Source organism: Heterodontus francisci, chromosome 26, assembly GCF_036365525.1.
Source record: "Heterodontus francisci isolate sHetFra1 chromosome 26, sHetFra1.hap1, whole genome shotgun sequence".
Taxonomy (NCBI): Eukaryota; Metazoa; Chordata; class Chondrichthyes; order Heterodontiformes; family Heterodontidae; genus Heterodontus; species Heterodontus francisci.
This window is the reverse complement of record NC_090396.1, coordinates 23,187,910-23,212,656: the sequence shown is the minus strand read 5'-3', so window position 1 is coordinate 23,212,656 and position 24,747 is coordinate 23,187,910. Positions and strand designations below refer to the sequence as shown.

General features: G+C 42.4%; 1 protein-coding gene across 7 annotated transcripts in view; it reads right to left on the bottom strand.

Annotated features, from left to right (window-relative positions):
- LOC137384223 (uncharacterized) overlaps positions 1-22,290 on the bottom strand; it is a 66,170-nt gene extending 43,880 nt beyond the window's left edge. For 2 of the 7 annotated variants that reach the window (XM_068057921.1, XM_068057928.1), the window contains exons 1-2: positions 21,699-22,196; positions 15,403-19,139 (exon numbers count right to left, since the gene is read on the bottom strand). In XM_068057921.1, the coding sequence (XP_067914022.1) occupies positions 15,403-19,113 (3,711 nt within the window). In that variant the 5' untranslated portion in view covers positions 19,114-19,139; positions 21,699-22,196. The other 5 variants (XM_068057922.1, XM_068057927.1, XM_068057926.1 and 2 more) reach the window with 5 other exon arrangements.
- Between the last annotated feature and the right edge of the window lie 2,457 nt (positions 22,291-24,747).

The following is a 24,747-nucleotide window of genomic DNA, read 5'->3' as shown; positions in this document are numbered from 1 at the left end:
GGATTACAGATTGAGTGACATGACATGATCATGACCCCACTGTCTCCCCCAGGGTTATTAGCAGAAAACTGACACTCCGATTTTTGGATTTCTCCAACAATGGTGCAACTCTTTTCAAACAGTTCAACCAGTAAGTAACAGAATTGAGGCACAAACAGAACAGAGTTGCTTGGGCTACATGCGACATTACCAGGGCACGTGGGTCTCATATGAATGACCGGGTACCAGTATGATGTTATACTGGTTGACTGGAGTTCAAATTGATGGCATCATGCTCCTTCTTTCAGTGGAGGACAGTCATGTTATGTTTGTTCTATGTTTGGTAATAGATTAGCTACCAGAAACAAAAGAGGACCTGAGGAACAAGGGCACACATATGACTTTGAAAGCCACTCTTGTCTCAGGATTTATGGGATGACTCTTTGTTTAGAAGAATGAGTAAAGAAGCAGTTTCTTCTTTCAAGTCTGCACTATCAACTCTACCTATTCCGAAGGCTTCCTCCCCTTACTCCCACATGACCGTACAGATGCAGCAGAAAATGAGAAGAGGAAGTTTACAGAGACAAACAAAACAGTGGTAAAAGCAGCAGAGTGCGAAGATGGAAAAGTATAGACAAGAGACAGAAGGCCCTCTACTTAAAATAATTTACAAGAGTTTGCTTTTGCAACATGGCAGTTATTTAGATATGAGGGAGAGCTGGCCAATGTCGATTGGGTAAATAGACAAAGATATTGTGGTAAATAATGCGTAATGCATTTGGGGAGGGCAAATAACGCGAGGGAATACACAATAAATGGGAGGATATTGAGAGGGGTAGAATAAGTGAGAGACCTTGTAGTGCATGTCCACAGGTCCCCAAAGCTGGCAGGACAGGTGGCTAGAGTGAAGGCGGCATATGAATTGCTTTCCTTTACTGGCCGCGGTATAGAATACAAAATCAGGGATGTAATGCTGGAATGTATAAAACACTGGTTAGGCCACAGCTGGAGTACTGCGTACAGTTCTGGTCACCACGTTACAGAAAGGACATAATTGCTCTGGAGAGAGTACAGACGAGATTTACAAGAAAGTTGCCAGGGCTTGAAAGTTGCAGCTATGAGGAAAGATTGGATCGGCTAGGGTTGTTTTCCTTAGAACAGAGGAGGCTGAGGGGGTGACTTAATTGAGGTGTACAAAATTATGAGGGGCCTAGATAGAAGAGACAGGAAGGATCGGTTTCCCCTAGCAGAGAGGTCAATTACCAGGGGGCACAGATTTAAGGTGATTGGTAGAAGGATTAGAGGGGACATGAGGAAAAACTTCTTCCACCCAGAGGGTGGTGAGTGTCTGGAATTCACTGCCAAGAATGGTGGTGGAGGTAGTAACCCTCAATTCTTTTAAAAGGTACCTGGACATGCACCTGAAGTGCTGTAACCTGCAAGGCTATGGACCTGGTGCTGGAAGGTGAGATTAGATTGGGCGGCTAGTTTTTTCGGCATGGACACGACGGGCTCCTTCTGTGCTGTACTTTTTCTACGGTTCTAAATAAACAGTGGAAAATATTTAAAGAAACAATTCAAATGTTCAACAAAAGTACATTCCATTAAAAACAAAAACTCAGCAAGAAAGATCCATCCATGACTTACTAAAGAAATTAAGGGTAGCATTAGATTAAAACAGGCGTATAATGTTGCAAAGAATAGTAGTAAGCCTGAGGATTGGGAGTGTTTTAAAAACCAAAGGGCCACCAAATGCTGATAAAAAAGGGAAAATAGAATGAGAGTAAACTAGCCAGGAATATAACAACAGATTGTAAGAGCTTTTACAAGTATATAAAAAAGGAACAGAGAAACTAAAATAAACATTGGCCCTTAGAGGCGGACAGAAGAAATCATGGGAAAAGAGGAAATGGCAGAGACTGAACAAGTATTTTGTGTCTGTCTTCACAGTAGAAGACACAAGTCACATAGCAGAAATACAGGGTAATCTAGGAGCTAATAAGAGTGAGGAAATTAAGGTAATTGGTATCAGAGAAAAAGTACTGGAGAAACTTAAGGGACTAAAATCCAACAAATCGCCAGGACCTGATGGCTTCCATCCTAGGTTTCAAGAGAGGTAGCTTCAGAGATAGTGGATACACTGGTTCTGATTTTCCAGAATTCCCTAGATTCTCAAACTGTCCCAGTGAATTGGGAGTTAGCAAACATAACAATGCTATTCAAGAAAGGAGGGAGAGAGAAAACAGGGAACTACAGGCCAGTTAGCCTGATCTGAGTTGCCGGGAAACTGCTGGAATCTATTAAGGGAGTCTTAACAATGCACTTAGAAAATCATAGTATGATCAAAGTCAACATGGTTTTATGATAGGGAAATCGTGTTGGACAATTTTTTTAGGCTTTCTTGAGGATGTAATAGTAGGGTAGATAAAGGAGAACCAGGAGGTGTAGTTTATTTGGATTTCCAAAAGGCATTCGATAAGGTGCCACACGAGAGGTTAATGCGCAAGACAAGGGCTCATGGAGTTGGGGGTAATACATCAGCATGGATAGATAATTGTTTAACAGACAGGAAGCGGACATTAAGAGGGCTAAAAGGGGTCATGAAATATCTTTAGCAAACAGGGTTAAAGAAAATCCCAAAGCCTTTTATTCATATACAAGGAGAAAGAGGGTAACTAGAGAAAGGATTGGCCCACTGAAGGACAAAGGAGGAAAGTTATGCTTGGAGTCAGAAAAAATGGGTGAGATTCTAAACGAGTACTTTGCATCGGCATTCACCGAGGAGAGGGACATGATGGATGTTGAGGTTAGGAAAAGATGTTTGATTACTCTAGGTCAAGTCGGCATAAGGAGGGAGGAAGTGTTGGGTATTCTAAAGGGCATTAAGGTGGACAAGTCCCCAGGTCCGGATGGGATCTATCCCAGGTTACTGAGGGAAGCGAGAGAGGAAATAGCTGGGGCCTTAACAGATATCTTTGCAGCATCCTTAAACACGGGTGAGGTCCCGGAGGACTGGAGAATTGCTAATGTTGTCCCCTTGTTTAAGAAGGGTAGCAGGGATAATCCAGGTAATTATAGACCGGTGAGCCTGACGTCAGTGGTAGGGAAGCTGCTGGAGAAGATACTGAGGGATAGGATCTATTCCCATTTGGAAGAAAATGAGCTTATCAGTGATAGGCAACATGGTTTTGTGCAGGGAAGGTCATGTCTTACCAACTTAATAGAATTCTTTGAGGAAGTGACAAAGTTGATTGATGAGGGAAGGGCTGTCGATGTCATATACATGGACTTCAGTAAGGCGTTTGATAAGGTTCCCCATGGCAGGCTGATGGAGAAAGTGAAGGCGCATGGGGTCCAAGGGGTACTAGCTAGATGGATAAAGAACTGGCTGGGCAACAGGAGACAGAGAGTAGCAGTAGAAGGGAGTTTCTCAAAATGGAGACGTGTGACCAGTGGTGTTCCACAGGGATCCGTGCAGGGACCACTGTTGTTGTGATATACATTAATGATTTGGAAGAAAGTATAGGTGGACTGATCAGCAAGTTTGCATATGACACTAAGATTGGTGGAGTAGCAGATAGTGAAGGGGACTGTCAGAGAATACAGCAGAATATAGATAGATTGGAGAGTTGGGCAGAGAAATGGCAGATGGAGTTCAATCAGGGCAAATGCGAGGTGATGCATTTTGGAAGATCCAATTCAAGAGTGAACTATACAATAAATGGAAAGGTCCTGGGGAAAATTGATGTCCAGAGAGATTTGGGTGTTCAGGTCCATTGTTCCCTGAAGGTGGCAACGCAGGTTAATAGAGTGGTCAAGAAGGCATACGGCATGCTTTCCTTCATCGGACGGGGTATTGAGTACAAGAGTTGGCAGGTCATGTTACAGTTGTATGGGACTTTAGTTCGGCCACATTTGGAATACTGCGTGCAGTTCTGGTCGCCACATTACCAAAAGGATGTGGATGCTTTGGAGAGGGTGCAGAGGAGGTTCACCAGGATGTTGCCTGGTATGGAGGGCGCTAGCTATGAAGAGAGGTTGAGTAGATTAGGATTATTTTCATTAGAAAGACGGAGGTTGAGGAGGGACCTGATTGAGGTGTACAAAATCATGAGAGGGATAGACAGGGTGGATAGCAAGAGGCTTTTTCCCCCCCAGAGTGGGGGATTCAATTACTAGAGGACACAAGTTCAAAGTGAAAGGGGAAAAGTTTAGGGGGGATATGCGTGGAAAGTTCTTTACGCAGAGGGTGGTGGGTGCCTGGAACGCGTTGCCAGCGGAGGTGGTAGATGCGGGCACGATGGCGTCTTTTAAGATGTATCTAGACAGATACATGAATGGGCAGGAAGAAAAGAGATACAGACCCTTAAAAAATAGGCGACATGTTTAGATAGAGGATCTGGATCGGCGCAGGCTTGGAGGGCCGAAGGGCCTGTTCCTGTGCTGTAATTTTCTTTGTTCTTTGTTCTTTTGAAGCAAAGAATAGGGTTAGGCGGAGCATTTTCAAGTTGGCAGGCTGTAACTAGTGGAGTTCCGCAAGGATCAGTACTAGGGCCTCATCTATTTCCAATCTATTATTGATGACTTAATTGAAGAGACAGAGAGTAATGTATCTAAGTTGCTAATGATACAAAGCTAGGTGGGATTGCAAGCTGTGAGGATGCCACAAAGAGGCTTCAAAGAGATATCGACAGGTTAAGCTAATAGGCAACAAGGTGGCAGATGGAGTACAATGTGGGGGAGTTAAAATTCTTACACAGCGCGACAGAGTAGATGCAGAAAGAGTGTTTCCCTGGCTGGGATGGGTGGGGGTGGGAGTCTAGAATCAGGGGCAGTGTCTCAGAATAAGAGGTAGGCCATTTAGGGCTATTGAATTTCTTCACTCAGAGGGTGGTGAACCTTTGGAATTCTCTACCCCAGAGGGCTGTGGAGGCTCAGTCATTGAGTATATTCAAGACAGATTTCTAGATATTAAAGATATCAAGGGATATGGGGATAGTGCGGGAAAATGGCGTTGAGGTTGAAGATCAACCATGATCTAGTTGAATGGCGCAGCAGGCTCCAGGGGCCGAATGGCCTTCTCCTGCTCCTATTTATGTTCCTATGATCCCAAGTGTGAGGTTATTCACTTTGGTAGTAAGAATAGCAAAGCACAATATTTTTTAAAAAGGCATGAAATTTGTCAATGTTGATGTTCAGAAGGACTTGGATGTGCTGTACTTATACAAGGAACATAAAGTTAGCACACTGGTACAGCAAGCAATTAGGTACGCAAATGACGTTTCGGCCTTTATTGCAAGGGGGCTGCAGTACAAGAATAAAGCGGTCTTGCTACGATTGTACAGGGCTTTTGTGAGACCACACCCGAAGTACTGTGCTCAGTTTTGGTCTCCATTTTTAAGGTAGGATATACTTGCATTGGAGGCGGTACAGCGAAGATTCACTAGATTGGTCACTGGGATGAGAGGGTTGTCCTATAATGAGAGGCTGAGTAAATTGGGTCTATATTATCTGCAATGTAGAAGAATGTGAGGGGATCTCATTGCAACTTACAAGATTCTGAAGCAGGTTGACACAGAGTTTGTTTCCCCTGGCTGGGGAATCTAGAACATGGGGTAGAATCTCAAGATAAGGGGCCGATCATTTAGGACTGAGATGAGGAGAATTTCTTGACTCGGAGGGTTGTGCGTCTTTGGAATTCTGTACTCCAGAGGGTTGTGGATCCTTCATCATTGAATATATTTAAGGCAGAGATAGACAGATTTTTGGTGTCTCAGAGAATCAAAGGATATGGGGAGTGGGAGGGAAAGTGGATTTGAAGCCGAAGATCAGCCATAATCGTATTCAATGGTATATGTAAAATTCTTATAATTAGACCTCCTTAACTCCCTCCCCCTCTTGTTGGCAGTGCTAAGGTACTACCACTGAGTGTAAGTGTAATTACAGCGTGAAAAGTTTATTTTGACAGTTTCCTTCTAACTGTGGACAGCAAGATTTATAATGGAAATACAAAAACAACAGGATGTATGGCTTCAAAGTGAGGACTGAATAGTCTGTACGTCCTTGTCCAATTAACCCCCACGCTCTAATTCCTTCAACTTAATACACTTGGTCTTGACTGCCAGTGAAAATTGACTAGTATTATATGGATTAAGACAGGCATGAAAGCACTTGCTATTGTGTTATGGCACAAAACTAGGTGGGAATGTGTGCTGTGAGGAAGATGCAAACGGCTTCAAAGTGATTTGGACACACTTAGTGAGTGGGCAAGAACATGGCAGATGGAATATACTGTGGAAAAACATGAGTTAGGAGGAACAGATGTGCAGGGTATTTCCTAAATGGTAAGAGATTAGTAAGTGTAGATGTACAAAGGGACCTTGGTGTCCTCGTAAATACGTCACTGAATGCTAGCAAGCGGGTGCCGAAAGCAATTAGGAAGGCTAATGGTATGTTAGCCTTTATCGCAAAAAGGATGCGAGTACAGGAGTAGTGAAGTCTTGCTTCAATGGTACAGAACCTTGGTTAGAACCTTCCATAAGTTTTAAGGTACTTGTGGATAAGGATAACAGTAGTCCTCGGGTGAAGGTGCTAAATTGGGGGACGGCTAATTATAACAATATTAGGCAGTAACTGAAGAATTTAGATTGGGCGGCTGTTTGAGGGTAAATCAACATCTGACATGTGGGAGTCTTTCAAACGTCAGTTGATTAGAATCCAGGCCCAGCATGTTCCTGTGAGGAAGAAGGATAAGTTTGGCAAGTTTCGGGAACCTTGGATAACGCGGGATATTGTGAGCCTAGTCAAAAAGAAAAAGGAAGCATTCGAAAGGGCTGGAAGGCTAGGAACAGACGAATCCCTTGAGGAATATAAAAACAGTAGAAAGGAACTTAAGCAAAGAGTCAGGAGGGCTAAAAGGGGTCATGAAAAGTCGTTGGCAAACAGGATTAAGGATAATCCTAAGGCTTTTTATACATATATAAAGAGCAAGAGGGTAACTAGGGAAAGGGTTGGCCCGCTCAAGGACAGAGAAGGGAATCTATGTGTGGAGCCAGAGGAAATGGGCGAAGTACTAAATGAGTACTTTGCATCAGTATTCACCACCAAAGAGAAGGACAGTGGATGATGAGCCTAGAGAAGGGAGTGTAGATAGTCTCAGTCATCTCATTATCAACAAGAACAAAGAACAATACAGCACAGGAACAGGCCATTCGGCCCTCCAAGCCTGCGCTGATCTTGATGCCTGCCGAAACTAACACCTTCTGCACTTCTGGGGCTCATATCCCTCTATTCCCTTCCTATTCATATATTTGTCAAGATATCTCTTAAGGTGGTGGTGTTGGGTGTCTTGCAAAGCATTAAGGTAGATAAGTCCCCAGGGCCTGATGGGATCTATCCTAGAATACTAAGGGAGGCAAGGGAAGAAATTGCTGGGGCCTTGACAGAAATCTTTGCATCCTCATTGGCTACAGGTGAGGTCCCAGAGGACTGGAGAATAGCCAATGTTTTTCCTTTGTTTAAGAAGGGTAGCAAGGATAATCCAGGAAATTATAGGCTGGTGAGCCTTACATCAGTGGTAGGGAAATTATTAGGGAGGATTCTTTGGGACAGGATTTACTCCCATTTGGAAACAAACAAACTTATTAGCGAGAGGCAGCATGGTTTTGTGAAGGGGAGGTCGTGTCTAACTAATTTGATTGAGTTTTTTGAGGAAGTGACAAAGATGATTGATGAAGGAAGGGCAGTGGATGTTATCTATATGGACTTCAGTAAAGCCTTTGACAAGGTCCCTCATGGCAGACTGGTACAAAAGGTGAAGTCACACGGGATCAGAGGTGAGCTGGCAAAATGGATACAGAACTGGCTCTGTCATAGAAGACAGAGGGTAGCAGTGGAAGGGTGCTTTTCTGAATGGAGGGCTGTGACTAGTGGTGTGCCGCAGGGATCAGTGCTGGGACCTTTGCTCTTTGTAGTATATATAATTGATTTGGAGGAATATGTAGTTGGTCTGATTAGTAAGTTTGCGGACGACACAAAGGTTGGTGGAGTTGTGGATAGTGATGAGGATTGTCAGAGGATACAGCAGGATATAGATCGGTTGGAGACTTGGGCGGAGAAATGGCAGACAGAGTTTAATCCGGACAAATGTGAGGTAATGCATTTTGGAAGATATAATGCAGGTGGGAAGTATACAGTAAATGGCAGAACCCTTAGGAGTATTGACAGGCAGATCTGGGCGTACAGGTCCACAGGTCACTGAAAGTGGCAACACAGGTGGATAAGGTAATCAAGAAGGCATATGGCATGCTTGCCTTCATCGGTCGGGGCATAGAGTATAAAAATTGGTAAGTCATGTTGCAGCTGTACAGAACTTTATTTAGGCCACACTTAGAATATTGCGTGCAATTCTGGTCTCCACACAACCAGAAGGACGTGGAGGCTTTGGAGAGGGTACAGAAGAGGTTTACCAGGATGTTGCCTGGTCTGGAGGGCATTAGCTATGAGGAGAGGTTGGATAAACTCGGATTGTTTTCACTGGAACGACGGAGGTGGAGGGGTGACATGATGGAGGTTTACAAAGTTATGAGCGGCATGGACAGAGTGGATAGTCAGAAGCTTTTTCCCAGGGTGGAAGAGTCAGTTACTAGGGGACATAGGTTTAAGGTGCGAGGGGCAAAGTTTAGAGGGGATGTGCGAGGCAAGTTCTTTACACAGAGGGTGGTGAGTGCCTGGAACTTACTGCTGGGGGAGGTGGTGGAAGCAGGTACGATAATGACATTTAAGAGGCATCTTGACAAATACATGAATAGGATGGGAATAGAGGGATACGGTCCCCAGAAGTGCAGAAGGTTTTAGTTTAGGCAGGCTTCAAGATCGGCACAGGCTTGGAGGGCCGAATGGCCTGTTCCTGTGCTGTACTGTTCTTTGTTCTGGACCGCACCTAGACGGTGTGCAGTTTTGGTCCCCTAACAGTAGGAAGGATATGACTGCCATAGAGGGAGTACAATGAAGGTTCACCAGACTTGTTCCCAGGCATGGCAAGACTGTCCTATGAAGAGAGATTTGGGAAACTCGGCCTGTATTCTCTAGAGTTTTGAAGAATAAGAGGTGATCTCGTTGAAACCTACAAAATACATAAAGGGATAAACAGGGTAGATGCAGCTGAGATGTTTCCCCTGGTTGGGGAGTCTAGAACCAGGGAACACTATTTCAAAATAAGGGGGAAACCACTTAGGACAGAGATGAGGAGAAATTTCTTTACTCAGAGGATTATGAATCTTTGGAATTCTCTACCCCAGAGGGCTGTAGAAGCTCCGTCATTGAGTATGTTTAAAATAGAGATTGACAGATTTCTAAATACCAATGACACAAAGGGATATGGGGACATTGTGGGAAAAAGGAATTGAAGTGGATGATCAGCCATGATCATATCAAATGGCAAAGCAGGTTTGATGGGCTGAATGGCCTACTCCTATTGCTATGTTCCTATTCAAACTAATAATTAAGGGAAGAATGTACATATTGAGGAAACACAAGTGGTTAACAGTCGAATACCCAACTCACAACCAAAGATATCAAGGCTGAAAAGAGCAGGAAGGAAGATGAGGTAAATCACATAGTAGTGATTAGGTGATCCCCAAGTTTGGGTTTTAAAAGACTGCACATTACAGGATGGGAAAACTGTGTAATATAATCTCTCCCATCAAGAAAAATGCGCAAACTGGAAAAGGTTTTCTTTACGATTGCCAGCATCAAGCACTTGAAGCTCAGGTACAGTGCAAGATAGATGCAGCGTAAAAGTCTGCTACATTTTCCACAAAATGGATCTTCAGTCAAAATATTACAAACATTCAGGCTTTTTTTAAAAAAAAGCACTATGTAAGCAATTCTTTATGTTTATGTTTTAAAATCAATGGGTCATTAAAGTGCTATATTTAACCAAATTATCCTGTCAACTATTTGGAACATGTGTTTGCTAAGAACAAGGTACAGAGGAAACATAAATAAGTTGACTATTTTGTTGAATTAAAGAAGAAATGGTAAGAATCTCTGTCATCCATCCAACTCTGTGCATCAAACATTTATATTTAAATGGAAGACAGTTTTAAAAAATCTGGTGAAGTCAATGGAAAAGATATACTGTACAGAATGTGCCTTATGAAAACAGAAGCTGGAATGTTAAAAAAAATTCAGATAAATATAGCAGAGAACAAAGAAGTGAGTTCAAAAAGAATGAATGAATGTTAGAAAGCAGTGGAAGTGGCAGTTAGCAGTGTGGCAGCAGGTCTAATACTAAGACTGCTGATTTTCACGAATTATGTTTAATCTGAAAACTTATAGACACCATCTTTAAGCAAAAGTACTTGACAAATGCTTTTGTTTCCCAACCACGTGTGTGTCGACTTAATCACCACAAAAACATCAGGTCACTTACACATGACATTACAGCAGTGAAACAATCATGTTTTGATTAAAGAAATGCTCAGGATGAAGGCATTTAAATTTTTGTCTGTCGGCGAAATATTGTACGAGATTTTGAAATCATAATTGTGGTTTGATGTTCCAACAGACCATGCCAAGAATTGATAAAAATGCAGCTTCAAACCCATTATTCATAAAACAATGAGTTTTGCTGCATTGTCATTGATAGGCACTCAACAAAAACCAGTATTCTCCAGAGGGGAGCAAGCACCACACAAAGAGGGAGAAAAAAATAATCACACCACACAGCTTTCACAAAACGACTGGTAGTAACTAAAAACATCTTCAACAGAGGACCACAGCAAGTCAAGTGCATAGGCAGTTGACTGGGAGAACTGCACATGCCAAGTGAAGTAGAAAAAATTACTTTAAATCTTCTCAAAGATGAAAAAAAAGGGATAAGTGTAGTCACTGTCTAAACAATAACATTACTGTTGGGTGTAAAGTTAAAGCAGTCCTAGGAAGCTTAATTTTCTTTTAAATCAACTGCTCTCTCAATAATTTAGATGGCGTCAGACCTTGTACATTTCAATGTTGGGCCAGACAACATGGGAATAAGGTAATCCCCTTTAAGTGCAGCCACATTGGCGTCAAAGTATCTGATTTTCAGGTTCATTCTGCAGTTTAAAAAGAAAACAATTTTGCCTAATAAACAGGTCAAAAACACTATTTCAGTCAGCCTTCTTCAGAAAGACTAATTTGTTTAATTACAAGTTCCCTCAATATAACCGTGTAATACATTTGTTTAAAAAAAGCAGCAGTAATTCCAGGAAGCAGCTAGGTGACATGAGGCAATTGAAGAGTTGCCATAAACTGTCAGGCTACAAATGCAGTAGTTAATGCTGCTGAAGGTTTGGAGCACTGTGTAGAGCAGTCTCGACTGCTATAAATCTGATAAAGATTGTAACTGATAAAGATGCAACAGTTTAAAAACACACTGGTCGGGCTCTTCTGTCTCTCTGCTGGTTTCTTCCTACAAATAAGTAAAATTATCTTGTCACATCTATTTCTTCAATTTACCCTTAATCCCACATTAGGTACAATAAAAAATCTTTTAGGGACCAAAACGATCACATTATTGTAACTGTAAAAGTTGTCGCTCCCTACCAAAAACAAACATAATATAATCCAAATCTTTAAAATGCTGGGAGGAATGGATAATGTAGGTCTAGGTAGGCTATTTAACTTGGACATGTATATAAGGTTACCAAGCCTTAAGATCAAGAATAATTATTTTCCCATCCTAGAGTAACGGATACCTGGAATTAACAATCAGCTAAAGCAGTTAATATTCTAGATCAGCACCTCGGGAATAAAAACTGTTCACTGATTATCTGGTTAGGAGTGGGATTGAGGATTAGAGGAATGCGATCAAATCCTACATACAGCATGACAGCTCATGGGTTGCTGGAATGATGGACACATCAAGGTATGGAAGGGCCAAGGATTAAATAACGAAGGATGGAAGTTTACACAAATATTCTGAAGTACTGGTCAACTGCCTTTGGGTGGCTGAAACAAGAAACCAAGGAGTGCTTTACAGGATATTCAGCAGATTGATGGGACTCAATGATTAAGTATACTGCACATGATGTGTGCAACAGCCTCAATATACCAAATGTTTTATGCTTCTTTGCATAACTCCATGCTACTGAGTTATAAACAGTCATCTATCCTGATGGCTTACCTAGTACCACAGTAAACAGTCAGCCATACACATTAAGAAGGTTCCAGGGTCATTCCTTTGTCTGTTGTTAACTGATCTCAGATGGGACAGTGATATTAGGCACACCACAGTTCAGGATTCAGGACCCAGGATTAGGGAGGGGGAAAGAGAGGGAAAAAAGTGGCTATGGTTCCTATTCACTGCTATCTAATGCTCCCTACTGGAAGAGTAGGTGTGCAGGTCTTGGGTGAACATAGGATCAAATGCAGACATGAAGCCCTCCATGTTTCAATAGCCTGCTGACACTCATTGACGAAGATTACATAGGCTGAATTTGCACCATTTGGGCAGGCCATCAGTGGGGCTGCCACTGCCTATACAGCCCTACTTCAGCAAAGAGTCACTACCTTCAGATCAAACAGAGGCCACAGGTAGAAAACTGCAGGAAAAAGGAGGGGCTAAAATGTTTCTACAGTCTGCTGCAACTGCAGTGATAAGGCTTGGCTGTGTTCACTTTGATGTCATTCAAGTGCTTTTCCTCTTCATAGTTATCTGCTACATTAGAATTACTAGCCACATAGCTTAACTAGAACAAAAACATGCATTTACATTGTACCTTAAACATAGAAGCAACATTTCAAAGCGCTTCACAGAGGTTTAAAGGAAAATAAAATGCATAAAATTGATACCTTAATACATTTGGTTTCAATTCCTATTCCAATTAATTTGGCAAACTGTTTCAGAGTTTGTGAAGAGGTCATTTTGCTAAAATCACAATAACCAAATGCAATGTAACCTGTTACCAAGATAGTTTCAATGATGGATGTGCTGTGACAGTACATGGTATTCATTTTAAATTTTGTGATACATAAAAATTGTTAATTACAGTGCATTTAAATTGAGACCAGCAAGCGGAACAGAGTTTTTTTTCCTCCCGATATTGTGTGCATTGCATTAATACAAAGCATTGGAATCCAGAACAAATATCACCATCTAAAACTAAAAAGGATGCTCAACTGAAAAAGTGAAAAGCTCAAGGGGTTTTGGAGCAGGTGGAAAGCAAGAGATTCTAAAAACATCAGGGGGAAACTGGAAACAGCAAAAAAAGGGCAGCACAGAATAATATCTGAAATGTGCAGTGACCTAGTCAAGAAGTGGAGGCAATAAACTACAGAGGGTGACTCAACACACACTGGAATGAATCTGACTTACTGGAAGTGTTCCCACTTCTGTGTCAGAAAGTGCAGGGTTCAAACCTCAGTCCAGATAGTTCCTGCCAGTGGCAACTCTGGCTCTGAATTCTGGGTTAACATCCAGTGGATGAATTTCCCCCGCCCCATGTCGGATATGGGGGCCAATAAAGCCCTCCTGCTGTCTAGCACTAACCACTCTATGGCCTGATTACGGACATGACAGGAGCATTCACATGGTAGACTGTTAGACTATCAGCCTGAGAATCCTCCCACTACTTCACTCTTATTCTCCAAGGGAAGAATATAAAGATGTGAAAAGCACCATATGCTGAAAAATATTAAGAGCATATACTGATATAACATGGGGGATATCCAAAGGCAGAACAGAGAAACAGCTTATGGAAGGCATGTTAGAGCTGCGGCCACAAGATACATTTTGTTACTGCTCCATTAGGATAACCCAGTCAGAAGCCTGATGTACTGCCCGCTTCATATGTGGGTCACAGGACTAGGAAGTCAAACTCTTAGTTGTCTATATGAAATGCAGGGCCTCAATGATAAATCGGAAATTCAACAATCCAAATGAAAGGGTGGCAAGGGTCACAGGATTTCATTTATTAACTAAACAAAAATGTGTTAAAATATGTATCTAACTTAACCTCTGGACTGCTGAAAATGCACTTCAGTAATCCCATATTGGAGATAAATTTGATCTAGTGGCTGTGTTTAATTACAATGACATAGAAGTGAATACAGTCAAACCTCAATACCTTATGGGACTGCCAAAGTCTGATCGTGTCCCTTGTATCAGGTTTTGAGCTCCTGTACTAACTACAATCAAATTTCCACTAGAACCAGGAGCAACTGTTCTAACAAAATCTGAAAATGAGATTTTTAACAACATGGTTCCACTCTTAACTAGAATCTGCATTGCACAAGCGTACAATGTGATGCAAGTTAAGCTTTGTCCTAAAACGTAACGCCAACATGCACCTCCTGGGCAATAATCTCACCTTAAATGAGCATTCAAATTTGCATAGTTCAGGAGTCCCAAACACCATCCATTTCAAGTTTTCACAACTTAAAATAAATACATTTATTTTAAGATTTAAAGCTGCTGATAGCAGTAGATTGAAACAGGAAGGCACAAATTTGGACAACATTAGATGGGTCAAGGAGTAATGGGCAGGGATGTGGAAGAATCACTTAGCCTGCTCTTGCGTATTTCCTTGCAGCAAGTTGTGGAGGAGATAGCTGGAATCAGCTGCGTATGGGAAGTAATATGGGAAAAATCAAAGGAAACAAATGGAGGAGGACTGTGTAATGGAGTGGGTCAGGAAGGGTTTGGGCATTCCGAATCAGGAACAGCAAGAAATGGAGGGTTAAAATGCCTGTCCTGCATAACACACAGCCAGGAGTCAGGCTGTAAGGAACTGAGAACATGCAGTTGCAAACTCTTTTCATTTGCTTCATTAGAATGTGCAAAGCAATTTCATAAAGGAAATTTCCCTGCCCCAAGCTGAAACCACGGTTTCCCTAAAATTCTCATTTAAGTACCAATGCACTGCATTACAGTATTGTTCACTGTGAGTCGGTCAATTTTAGGTGTACAAGTGAAACTTACATTTTATCCACAGGAAAAGGCTGATCTCCATTTGTCTTTCCTAAGCTACCTTACTGGAATTACAAACCACGCTATGTAGTATACTGGATCTCTATAGCGAACAGGACAAAAGATGCTTTTTTAAAAAAATTCAGTAAAAGGTTCGACGGTATGGGATCCCTCAATTTTTTTTTTAAACCAAAATGAACTTCAACAACTGCCTCTATTTCTACCTACTCTGTTGAAATTATTCATTACACTGGAAATAAAAGTTATCACATCATTTTCTACTCCTTGTACGTTCCTGAATATTCAGAAATCTAACAAATGACCAGAGAATATCAGGCAGACGATGGCTTCTACATATTTATTCACTCTCATTAAAGATCAAAAGCTCAGGATCTATAAGGTTTACATGCTCAGGAATGAAAAGATGGTTAACAACTGCACAACATTCTGCAATTCCTGGTCTTACTTACCATTTCCTGTGCAACATTGATAGCTTCCAGCAAACCATATAGCTTCCCTCTTACAAGAAATACACCAGCACACCACGTCACACAGTCTTCATGCATCCAGTATTCGTTAGTGTCCATTGGGACCAATGGAGGTTGGTACCACTCTTCCAAAGACAGCTCGCTCTTAGGCTTCTTACTATCGGAACATTTTGTGGCCTCTTCAATACTGTCCAAACTTCTGCGTTTCTGGCCACGTGTTGTTGCCCCTTCCCTGGTTCTAGACTCCTGATTTTGTCCTGGAGTTTTATTTACTGCATTTCTAATGGAATTACAACTAGGGCTACCTTGCTCGGTCTTGGCATCTTTTGATCGGGCAATTTGGTTGCTCAAAGGTGTATATCCTCCAGGATAGAAAGGTCCAAAAAGATCACCTTGCTCCATAGCATTTGCAGACTGGCCACAAAGACAACAAACTAGAAATCTTTTGCTAGAGGCCTCATTAATTGTAGGACCCAAAGTCAAGCAAGATGATTTTGGAACTGCACCGTGCGACTGCTGCTGGGAATGTTTCTTTTGTTTAAGATTGTTACTATCCTCCTCGGCATAGTTTACTACTGTACACATTGGATAAACTTTTGTCTCTACCTTAATGTAAGGTGCAAAACTATCATATCTATCTCGTCGGTCCTCAGCTTTAAGAGTCAATGCTCTTAATTTTATCTCAGGCTCTTCAGGTGCAAAGAATGAGGAGGGCTGTCCCTGCCGTGTCTGCCGCTTTTTACCTGCTGGTTTGCGTATTCTCTTCCTCGCTGTGCCCCTTGACCTCGGCTGAGCAGATTGGTGCCGGGGCGATACGCAGTTCGTCGGCTGCGCGGCATTCCTAGTGCTTGCCATCTGCTTCCTTCTGCTCCTGTTTAAACATTTGAGGTCAGGTTTGCCAAAGGCTTGCTTATTGCCCGAAGTATGCCCCTCCCGGGAGATCTCAGTCAACTGCTTTGAAGATGAAGAGGCACTGCAGAAAGATGTGACAGGGGAAACAGGAGTGCTCAGTTTTGTTGCATGTTCACGGCAAGAGCCTGGAATTGAGGTAGATTTATTTTTGTTTGGTTTTTCCACAGCTATTGTGCCTGCTTCTCCTTGGTTTGCCTCATTCTGTTCTTGCATTTTACTCTCCAAAGTAATTTTTTGTGAGGAATCCCTGATACAAGGAGAGCGTCCAGCACCACCTTTGGGCTTCTGTTCTGCATCAGAGCTGAATGACTTGCGTCTTGGTGGTTGAAACCTAGTAGGAGCCGGTGATTCTCTGCTTCTTCTTAGTCTCTCACTGAGGTTGCTAGAAGTTCTCGACTTGGGCTGCGTTACAATATTTTGCACAATCTGCTCCAGCCTCATTCCTCTTTGCCTCGGTGGAAGAACCTTCCTTTCAAAATGTTTTGGCTCAGTGCTACCGTCATTTTGGAGAGGTTGAACTTCAAGCTTTTTCTGATTCGCATGTTGTTGACATGCCGTCCTCCATTTCTTATTATCCTGAGCTTGAACCCGATCCTGGTGTGCATCAGTTTTTACAACCGAACAACTAGCATCTTCCTCATCAGAGATGCAGACTACATCACTATCCTCGTACTTGGCCACCAAGGACTGCTTTCTCCTGTTGGGTACGTGTGGCCCTGTCTGGACAGACAAGATTTCGCACACATCGTCATTGCTGGGGCTCTGGACACTTTTTCCATCAGAGTTTTCATCAGCATCTCCCTCCTCCCCATGATCAATGCTTTTGCCAGACCTGGCTAAAGAGAGACTCATAGAAATGCTGCATGACATTGATGCAACATTATTCTTTTTCAGGTCTAATACATATCCTCCAACGTCACACTTCCCCTCTGTTTCAAGAACATTTAGTTTATGCAATTCAAGAGAGCAAGGTTTTATCCTGGGATGGTTACTTTCTGAAGCGGATAGCCTCTGCAAGGAAGAAAACATATGATCACTGAATGAAGCTGAACTTCTGCTGTTCTCACACACATTGTTAACTGCCATCACCGATTCAGGGATCTCCTGCAAATCCAATTTGGCTGCAGAGGGGGCATTATTTGCATCACTGGTAGAAATTTGGTTGTGGCCTTCCCTACAGCTATGTTCGTTACTCAGAGATTTTTCAATTACTTTAAGATTTGGTGTCAGATCAGCACTGCATGGAGAAACCATAGTATCTGCAGAGTTGCAACTAATCTGCACTGGGCTGTTATTTTGGTTGCTTTTTACATTCTTCCCTGAACAATGTACTTTTCCATTCTTTAAGTCAGATGTTAAAGCTACTTCTTGGTCACATGGCCACTCTTCAGTTTTCGTACCCTGCTGTGATAAGATATCAGTTTTTTGCATATGTTGAAGGATTGCAATGTTAGTTGTAGTATGTGCCCCTTTATCTGAATTCTGCAGCACATTACATGCATTGGGTACTACTTTGTAACTTGATGACATGTTGGTCCCGACACTTTCCATGTACGCTCTCTGGCAACCATCTGGCCTTATTAAGCTTGGTGACGCTTGTATGGCATATGAAGATACTGTACTTATATCACAAGCTGGTGAAACATTATGTGCCTCTTCTGTTAAGTCTTTTGGACATGTTTTGCCAAAAGTATCCTCATTCAGCCCTTCTTCCGATTCAGCTGGTACTGCTACCTCTGCACATTCAATGACATTTTCTGTCTTTATTGTCATTGTTGCTTGGTCTTTGTAACTCCTGTTTAAGTCACAGAGAGGCTGAAGCTTTCTTTCTGTATACTGGTTATCCAAGCTTTTAACCCCAGTCAAGACACCAGTACCATTTTGTGTTTCACAGTGGTCCATCCTGTCCAGCAGGTTTTGGCTTTCAAATTTTTCATTGTTGTTTGGTCTGTTCTCTGCCAGTGAAGACTCAGTCAGTTCTATTACAAGCATTTCAGAGTTTTGAACATCAGTTTCAGCAGGACTTACAGTATCACTCCATTCATTTTCCTGATGTATTACTCCAGAAAACTGGCAAACAGAATCATGCATTTCCAAGTCAGACGAAACACTGGACTGTTCATACAAGGTTTCCTCTGCAGTATCTAATGTCTGTTCGATTGGCCTACCACATGATCCAGGTTCATGGACTGCAGAAGCAGCTAATGGCAAATCTAAGTCCAGTGCCTTCAGTCTGTGCTGGTTCATAACGCTACAGTCGATTCCATTTTCAAGGCCTCTTCTAATAGATTCTAGATCATCAGACTGTGCCAACACAGAGCTCTCAAATGACGAGTCAACAAAATCAGTAGGTATGGATGAATCTAATGAGGCTGGCACCATCTGCTGTGACTGTACACAAACAGATGGAATAAAGAGTGATGCCAATGGCTGCTCATGCAAGGAATGCTGCAATATCCGTTGGGAAGAGAACAGGTGGGGCCGGCTGACATAAGAGACAGTGACTGTGGTACTCGAGATGGCATCATCCAAGTGTACCTGGTCAGTCTGAGGTACAGTAGACCCAGTGTTGGTCTCCAAGTCATCTGCTGCATTTTTAGTACACAAACTGTATTGCGTATCCATGGTCCCACTATGTAATAGTTCTAAAGGGTCATTTGCCTGCAGCCCTTCTCTTTGATTTCTTGAGCAATCAATGGAACAATCCACAGGGATGTTGAAATTAATTAAGTCATCCTTTCTGTTTTGTAAGCCATCAGCCTGGTCCTGTCCTGACTCCATCACAGGACTTTCTTTGCTTCACTCTGCTTCTTGGAGAAAGAAAACAAGCATTTTATAACTCGTTAACAGTATCAATAGATAATAAATCAACATTATGCTTACATATAAAGTTAGAAAATCTATTCCACAAAAGTTATGTAATCTTTTACATCAACAGATGTCCCTACAAAACAACTTGAAAAAGCTACATTTATATAAATACCTTAGGATGTCTCAAACACCTTTAAAGAATGTCACATACAATTACTTTAAAACAGTTATTCAATAGGCAAATTAGGTAGCTGTTTAGTGCACAACAGGACCCCACAAACAGTAATGGGGCAAAAGACAAGTTCATCTGTTTTTCACGGTGTTGTTGGAGAGGAATATTGACCAGGACCCTGGGAAAACATCCTGCAGTTTTGAAAAGTGTCATGGCATTGTTTAAATCCACCTCAGTTTTGAAACAGGACAGCCTGCAAAAGACAGGAGCAACTATGATAATGGAGCAGTCCCCGACTACTGGCCTCCTTTATGAGCTCAATATAGCAGGGCTTTAACTAAATATCCTGTTCGGAAGAAACTAAGTGAAGCTATCACATTCTTTGAAGGAAAGCAACTTTTCTGTGGCTTTGAAACCAAGTATGGAATACATTTTGAAGTGAGGCAGGTTATTTTTAGAATGGGAAGTGATTTTTAAAGTGAGGTTGATCTGGATGGGCTGAGTTCATTCAGTGTCTAAATGCTATTAACTAGTCATACATTCTATTTACATGCAACACAACTTTTATTCCCTTCTCCCATTTCCTTCTATTACCACTCCTGTCCTCTCAAGATAGAAGCTTTAGTTGAGGTACTGTTCCACAGGCAATTATTAAAACCAGCAACATCATCCCATATTTTTAGCTTTTAGCACAAGAGTAAACAAGTAACTTCTAGCAAATACAGCTTGTTGTCTGTTAGTTCCTTTATTTCAAGCCTCATCACAAAACTGCCCTTGCAGAAACAATCATTTGCATGTTATTAGTGTCCCAAAACATACAACAAAATGGATGTAAAAATCTGGAGCCAAGATCCAGCAGACTCAAAAACGCAGAGATAATCAAAAGAAAAAAAAATATTTTTAAAAAACTTGTCATATGGAAGTTTTAAATTGATTTCCAAGCAAGACAAATATTGTGTATTCGTGCAAAATAAAATCACCTACAGTTTACCAACTATTCAGCTTCTAGACATAATTTTAGAAATATACATAAAAACTACTTGCTCACTTCAATTTTGGAAAAGAACTCCAGTTACATGCATACACTTATTGGAAATATGATTGGTAAAAATGTTTAAAAATCATTGAAAAATTCCCTGCTTCAACTCTAGATGCCCAATTAACCTTTACACTAACACTTGATGGAAGCTAATATTAATCAGTGTTACACACCATATTGTGCCCCACCAATTTTGAAAGCACAACATAATAAACAAAGACAGAACATCAAAAGACAGTGATCTGAACAGTTAAGACTCAAAGTTTAGCAACCAATTTCTGGAATATATATATATATAAAAAAAGATTAATAATATTTAAATAGCAGGACTGTGAAACAAGAACACACCGCTAAGGCGTTATCCTTTGTCCTTAGGAGGAGCTTGCTTCATCAAGACACAAAGACCGTCGCTTCAGTTAGGATTGCATGCACAGTCTCATTCATTTCTACTAATTACCATAGCACACTGACGAGCCGCATCCTAAGTGGATGGTACAAGGCAGCACACGTGATCTCACAGCAGACATGAAGTACATGTGCGGCACTAAGAGCAGGAAATGAAACTGCATCTGTAGATAAAAGGATTGGGTTGGGGTGAGGTGCCTGGTAAGGTAGAGGGGGATTTCATACTTTTTGACCCGGTTTATGTTTTACCTTGGTTAAAAGATTTTTTTAAAATAAAGCTTTTTTCAATAAATAGGAAGGGGATCAAAATATAATTTTAAAACTTGTAATGAAGCTGTCATGCTATTTCTTGAATAATCAAAATAAACCTATGAAGTTACTCAATTTTATGCCATGTTAGTTAAACTAAAATTGCGAATGTGCTTCATACCTAAGTACATTGTGACCATAGTGAATCAGCAATTTAGGTTTTAAACTCTGAGGGCCTGAATCCTTCTGGCGTTGCTCCTTTTTAATACATGGATATCCCACCATAGTGGAGACAACTTTTCATTAATAGATCTGTGGTACTCTACTGAAGCTGACAGGACCTGATTCTTTTATTACTGTAGCAATCAAAACTAACTTAAAACGTTAAAAAGGGTATTTCAGCTTTGAGATGAGATACACCAGTAAGAGTTCGAAGCGAAAACAAGTCACATCGCACATAGAATAAGCTTGAGGGACGGTTGACGTTAAATGCACAAGCCACCACAGTAACTCAGCAGCAATCCTGGCCGAAAATAGTCTGAAAGCAGGGGCCGGGATCTAGAACAAAGAGTTTGTGATTGAACGGAAGTATGTTTAGTTAGAGATCTATATTATAACCATATGAATAGCACGCATTTTAAACTCGTGTGCAAATAGCCGAACTATAAAGATCTTGAATCAAAACATTACCTTCCACAACACTCATTAATGAAGGCTGAAGAATGAGATTTTACCGAACAATAACCCAGCGGCCTAGGAATAGAGTGGTGCCGGGTTGCAGTGGATTACTGAGAGCAGCGCTCTGCTGGGCCCGCTTTCTGCGCCTGACTGAGGCGCTTTCAAATAAACAGCGGGTCCACATGTGGGTTTGTTCCAAACAAAGGGAAGCGTCGCCCGTCACTGTCACCCGCTTCCGGCCTGTTTCCCTCAAATACGGAGTTACAATATATTTTTTAAAAAACTCCCCCCACCCCGCAACAGAAGCCTGCGGGCGGCCCGGGACTGGACCCTGACTGACTAGCACAGGCGCGCTGACTCACTCACTCCAACCCCAGGCTGTATAGGCCGCCCCTAGGCCTCGCGGTGTTTGGAAACAAAGGACAGGAACTACGGAGTGCGGAAGCAGTGCCTGCTTAGTCTCCGCTTCCTTCCTCTCACTGTGGGCGAGCGATTTTTTTTCTCACTCTCTTTTACCTGAAGCTACCCTTGTGCCGCCGGGCCGGGCGATGCTGCTGTCACTCAGGAGGCGGTCTCCATGGCAGCGCCGTGCGGCTGTCACTCAGGCGGCGGTCTCCATGGCAGCGCCGTGCGGCTGTCACTCAGGCGGCGGTCTCCATGGCAGCGCCTAGCGGCTGTCACTCAGGCGGCGGTCACCATGGCAGCGCCGTGCGGCTGTCACTCAGGCGGCCGTCTCCATGGCAGCGCCGTGCGGCTGTCACTCAGGCGGCCGTCTCCATGGCAGTGACAGGCTCTGCCTATTGTTATTGGTGGTGACGTTGGTGCTCCCTGGTCCCTTTGTGGCATGCACAGTTTCACCATCAGCTGCTTATTCTTACTGCAGACCCTGATCACAGGGTTTATTATTGTCATAGAGTTATACAGCACAGAAACAGGCCCTTCCGCCCATTGTGTCCGTGTGGGCCATCAAGCACCTATCCTAATCCCATTTTCCAACATTTGGCCGTGGCTATGGCGTTTCAAGTGCTCATCTAAATACTTCTTAATTGTTGTGAGGATTCCTACCTCTCCCACCCCTTCAGACAGTGTGTTCCAGACTCCAACCACCCTCTGGGTGAAATTTTTTTTCCTCAAATCCTCTCTAAACCTCCTGCCCTTTACCTTAAATCTATGCCCCCTGGTTATTGACACCTCCACTAAGGGAAAAAGTTTCATCCTATCTACCCTAACTATGCCCCTCATAATTTTGTATACCTCAATCAGGTCCCCCCTCAGCCTTCTCTGCTCTAAGGAAAACAACCCTGGCCTTTCTTCATAGCTGAAATACTCCAGCCCAGGCAACATACAGGTGAATCTCCTCTGCACCCTCTCCAGTGCAATCACATCCTTCCTACAGTGTGGCGACCAGAACAGTACACAGTACTCCAGCTGTGGCCTAACAAGCGTTTTATATAGCTCCATCACAACCTCCCTGCTCTTATATTGTATGCCTTGGCTAATAAAGGCAAGTATCCCATATGCCTTCCTAACCACCTTATCTACCTGTGACTTCAGTGATCTATGAGACAAGTACACCAAGGTCCCTCTAACCCTCTATACTTCCTAGGGTCCTACCATCCATTGTATATTCCCTTGCCTTGTTAGTCCTCCCAAAATGCATCACCTCACACTTCTCAGGATTAAATTTCATTTGCCATTGCTCTGCCCATCTTACCAGCCCACCTACATCATCCTGTAATCTAAGGCTTTCCTCCTCACTGTTTACGACACCACCAATTTTCATGTCATCTGCGAACTTACTGATCATACCTCCTATATTCATGTCTAAATCATTAATGTACACTACAAACAGCAAGGGTCCCAGCACCGATCCCTGTGGTACACCACTGGTCACAGGCTTCCAATCGCAAAAACAACCCTTGACCATCACACTCTGCCTCCTGCCACTAAGCCAATTTTGAATCCAATTTGCCATATTGCCCTGGATCCCATGGGGTCTTGCCTTCTTAACCAATCTCCCATGTGGGACCTTATCAAAAGCCTTACTGAGGTCCATGTAGACTACATCAACTGCTTTACCCTCGTCTACACATCTAGTCACCTCCTCGAAAAATTCAATCAAGTTTGTTAGACACGATCTCCCCCTGACAAAGCCATGCTTTATCCACCTCTCCAGGTGGAGATTAATCCTGTCCCTCTGAATTTTTTCCAATAGTTTCCCTACCACTGATGTTAGACTCACTGGCCTGTAATTACCTGGTTTATCCCTGCTACCCTTCTTGAATAATGGTACCACATTCGCAGTCCTCCAGTCCACTGGCACCTCTCCTGTGACCAGAGAGGATTTGAAAATTTGTGTCAGAGCCCCTGCTATCTCCTCCCTCGCCTCACATAACAGCCTGGGATATATCTCATCTAGGCCTGGGGATTTATCCACTTTTAATCCCGCTAAAACCGCTAATACCTCCTCCCTTTCAATGCAAATTTGTTCAAGTATATCACAATCCCCCTCCCTGATCTCTACACCTACATCGTCCTTCTCCATAGTGAACACAGATCAAAAGTAATCATTTAAAACCTCACCTATGTCCTCCGGCTCCACACACAGATTACCACTTTGGTCCCTAATGGGCCCTACTCTTTCCCTGGTTATCCTCTTGCCCTTAATATACTTATAAAACGCCTTGGGATTATCCTTTATCTTGCCCGCCAGTGTTTTTTCATGTCCCCTCTTCACTCTCCTAATTTTTGAAGTACACCCCTACACTTTCTTTACTCCTCTAGGGCATCCACTTTATATCAAACCAAATGCACAAAAGGCTTGTGACAAACTAGACTTCAGACCCACCGAATTTCAGTCAGACTCCACCCTCAAATTCCACCCCCAATAGCTGCAGGTGGAAGGGAAATGGGTGCAACAAATAGGACAAAGTGGACCCCATTCTATCCTAGTTTGTATGGAACAAGGTGCAACTGACAGTGTTCATATTACAGTTGGCATGTTTTATTTCATGCCTTTATTTGTTTTAAAACAATTCTTCCACCCAGGTGAGTTACATTA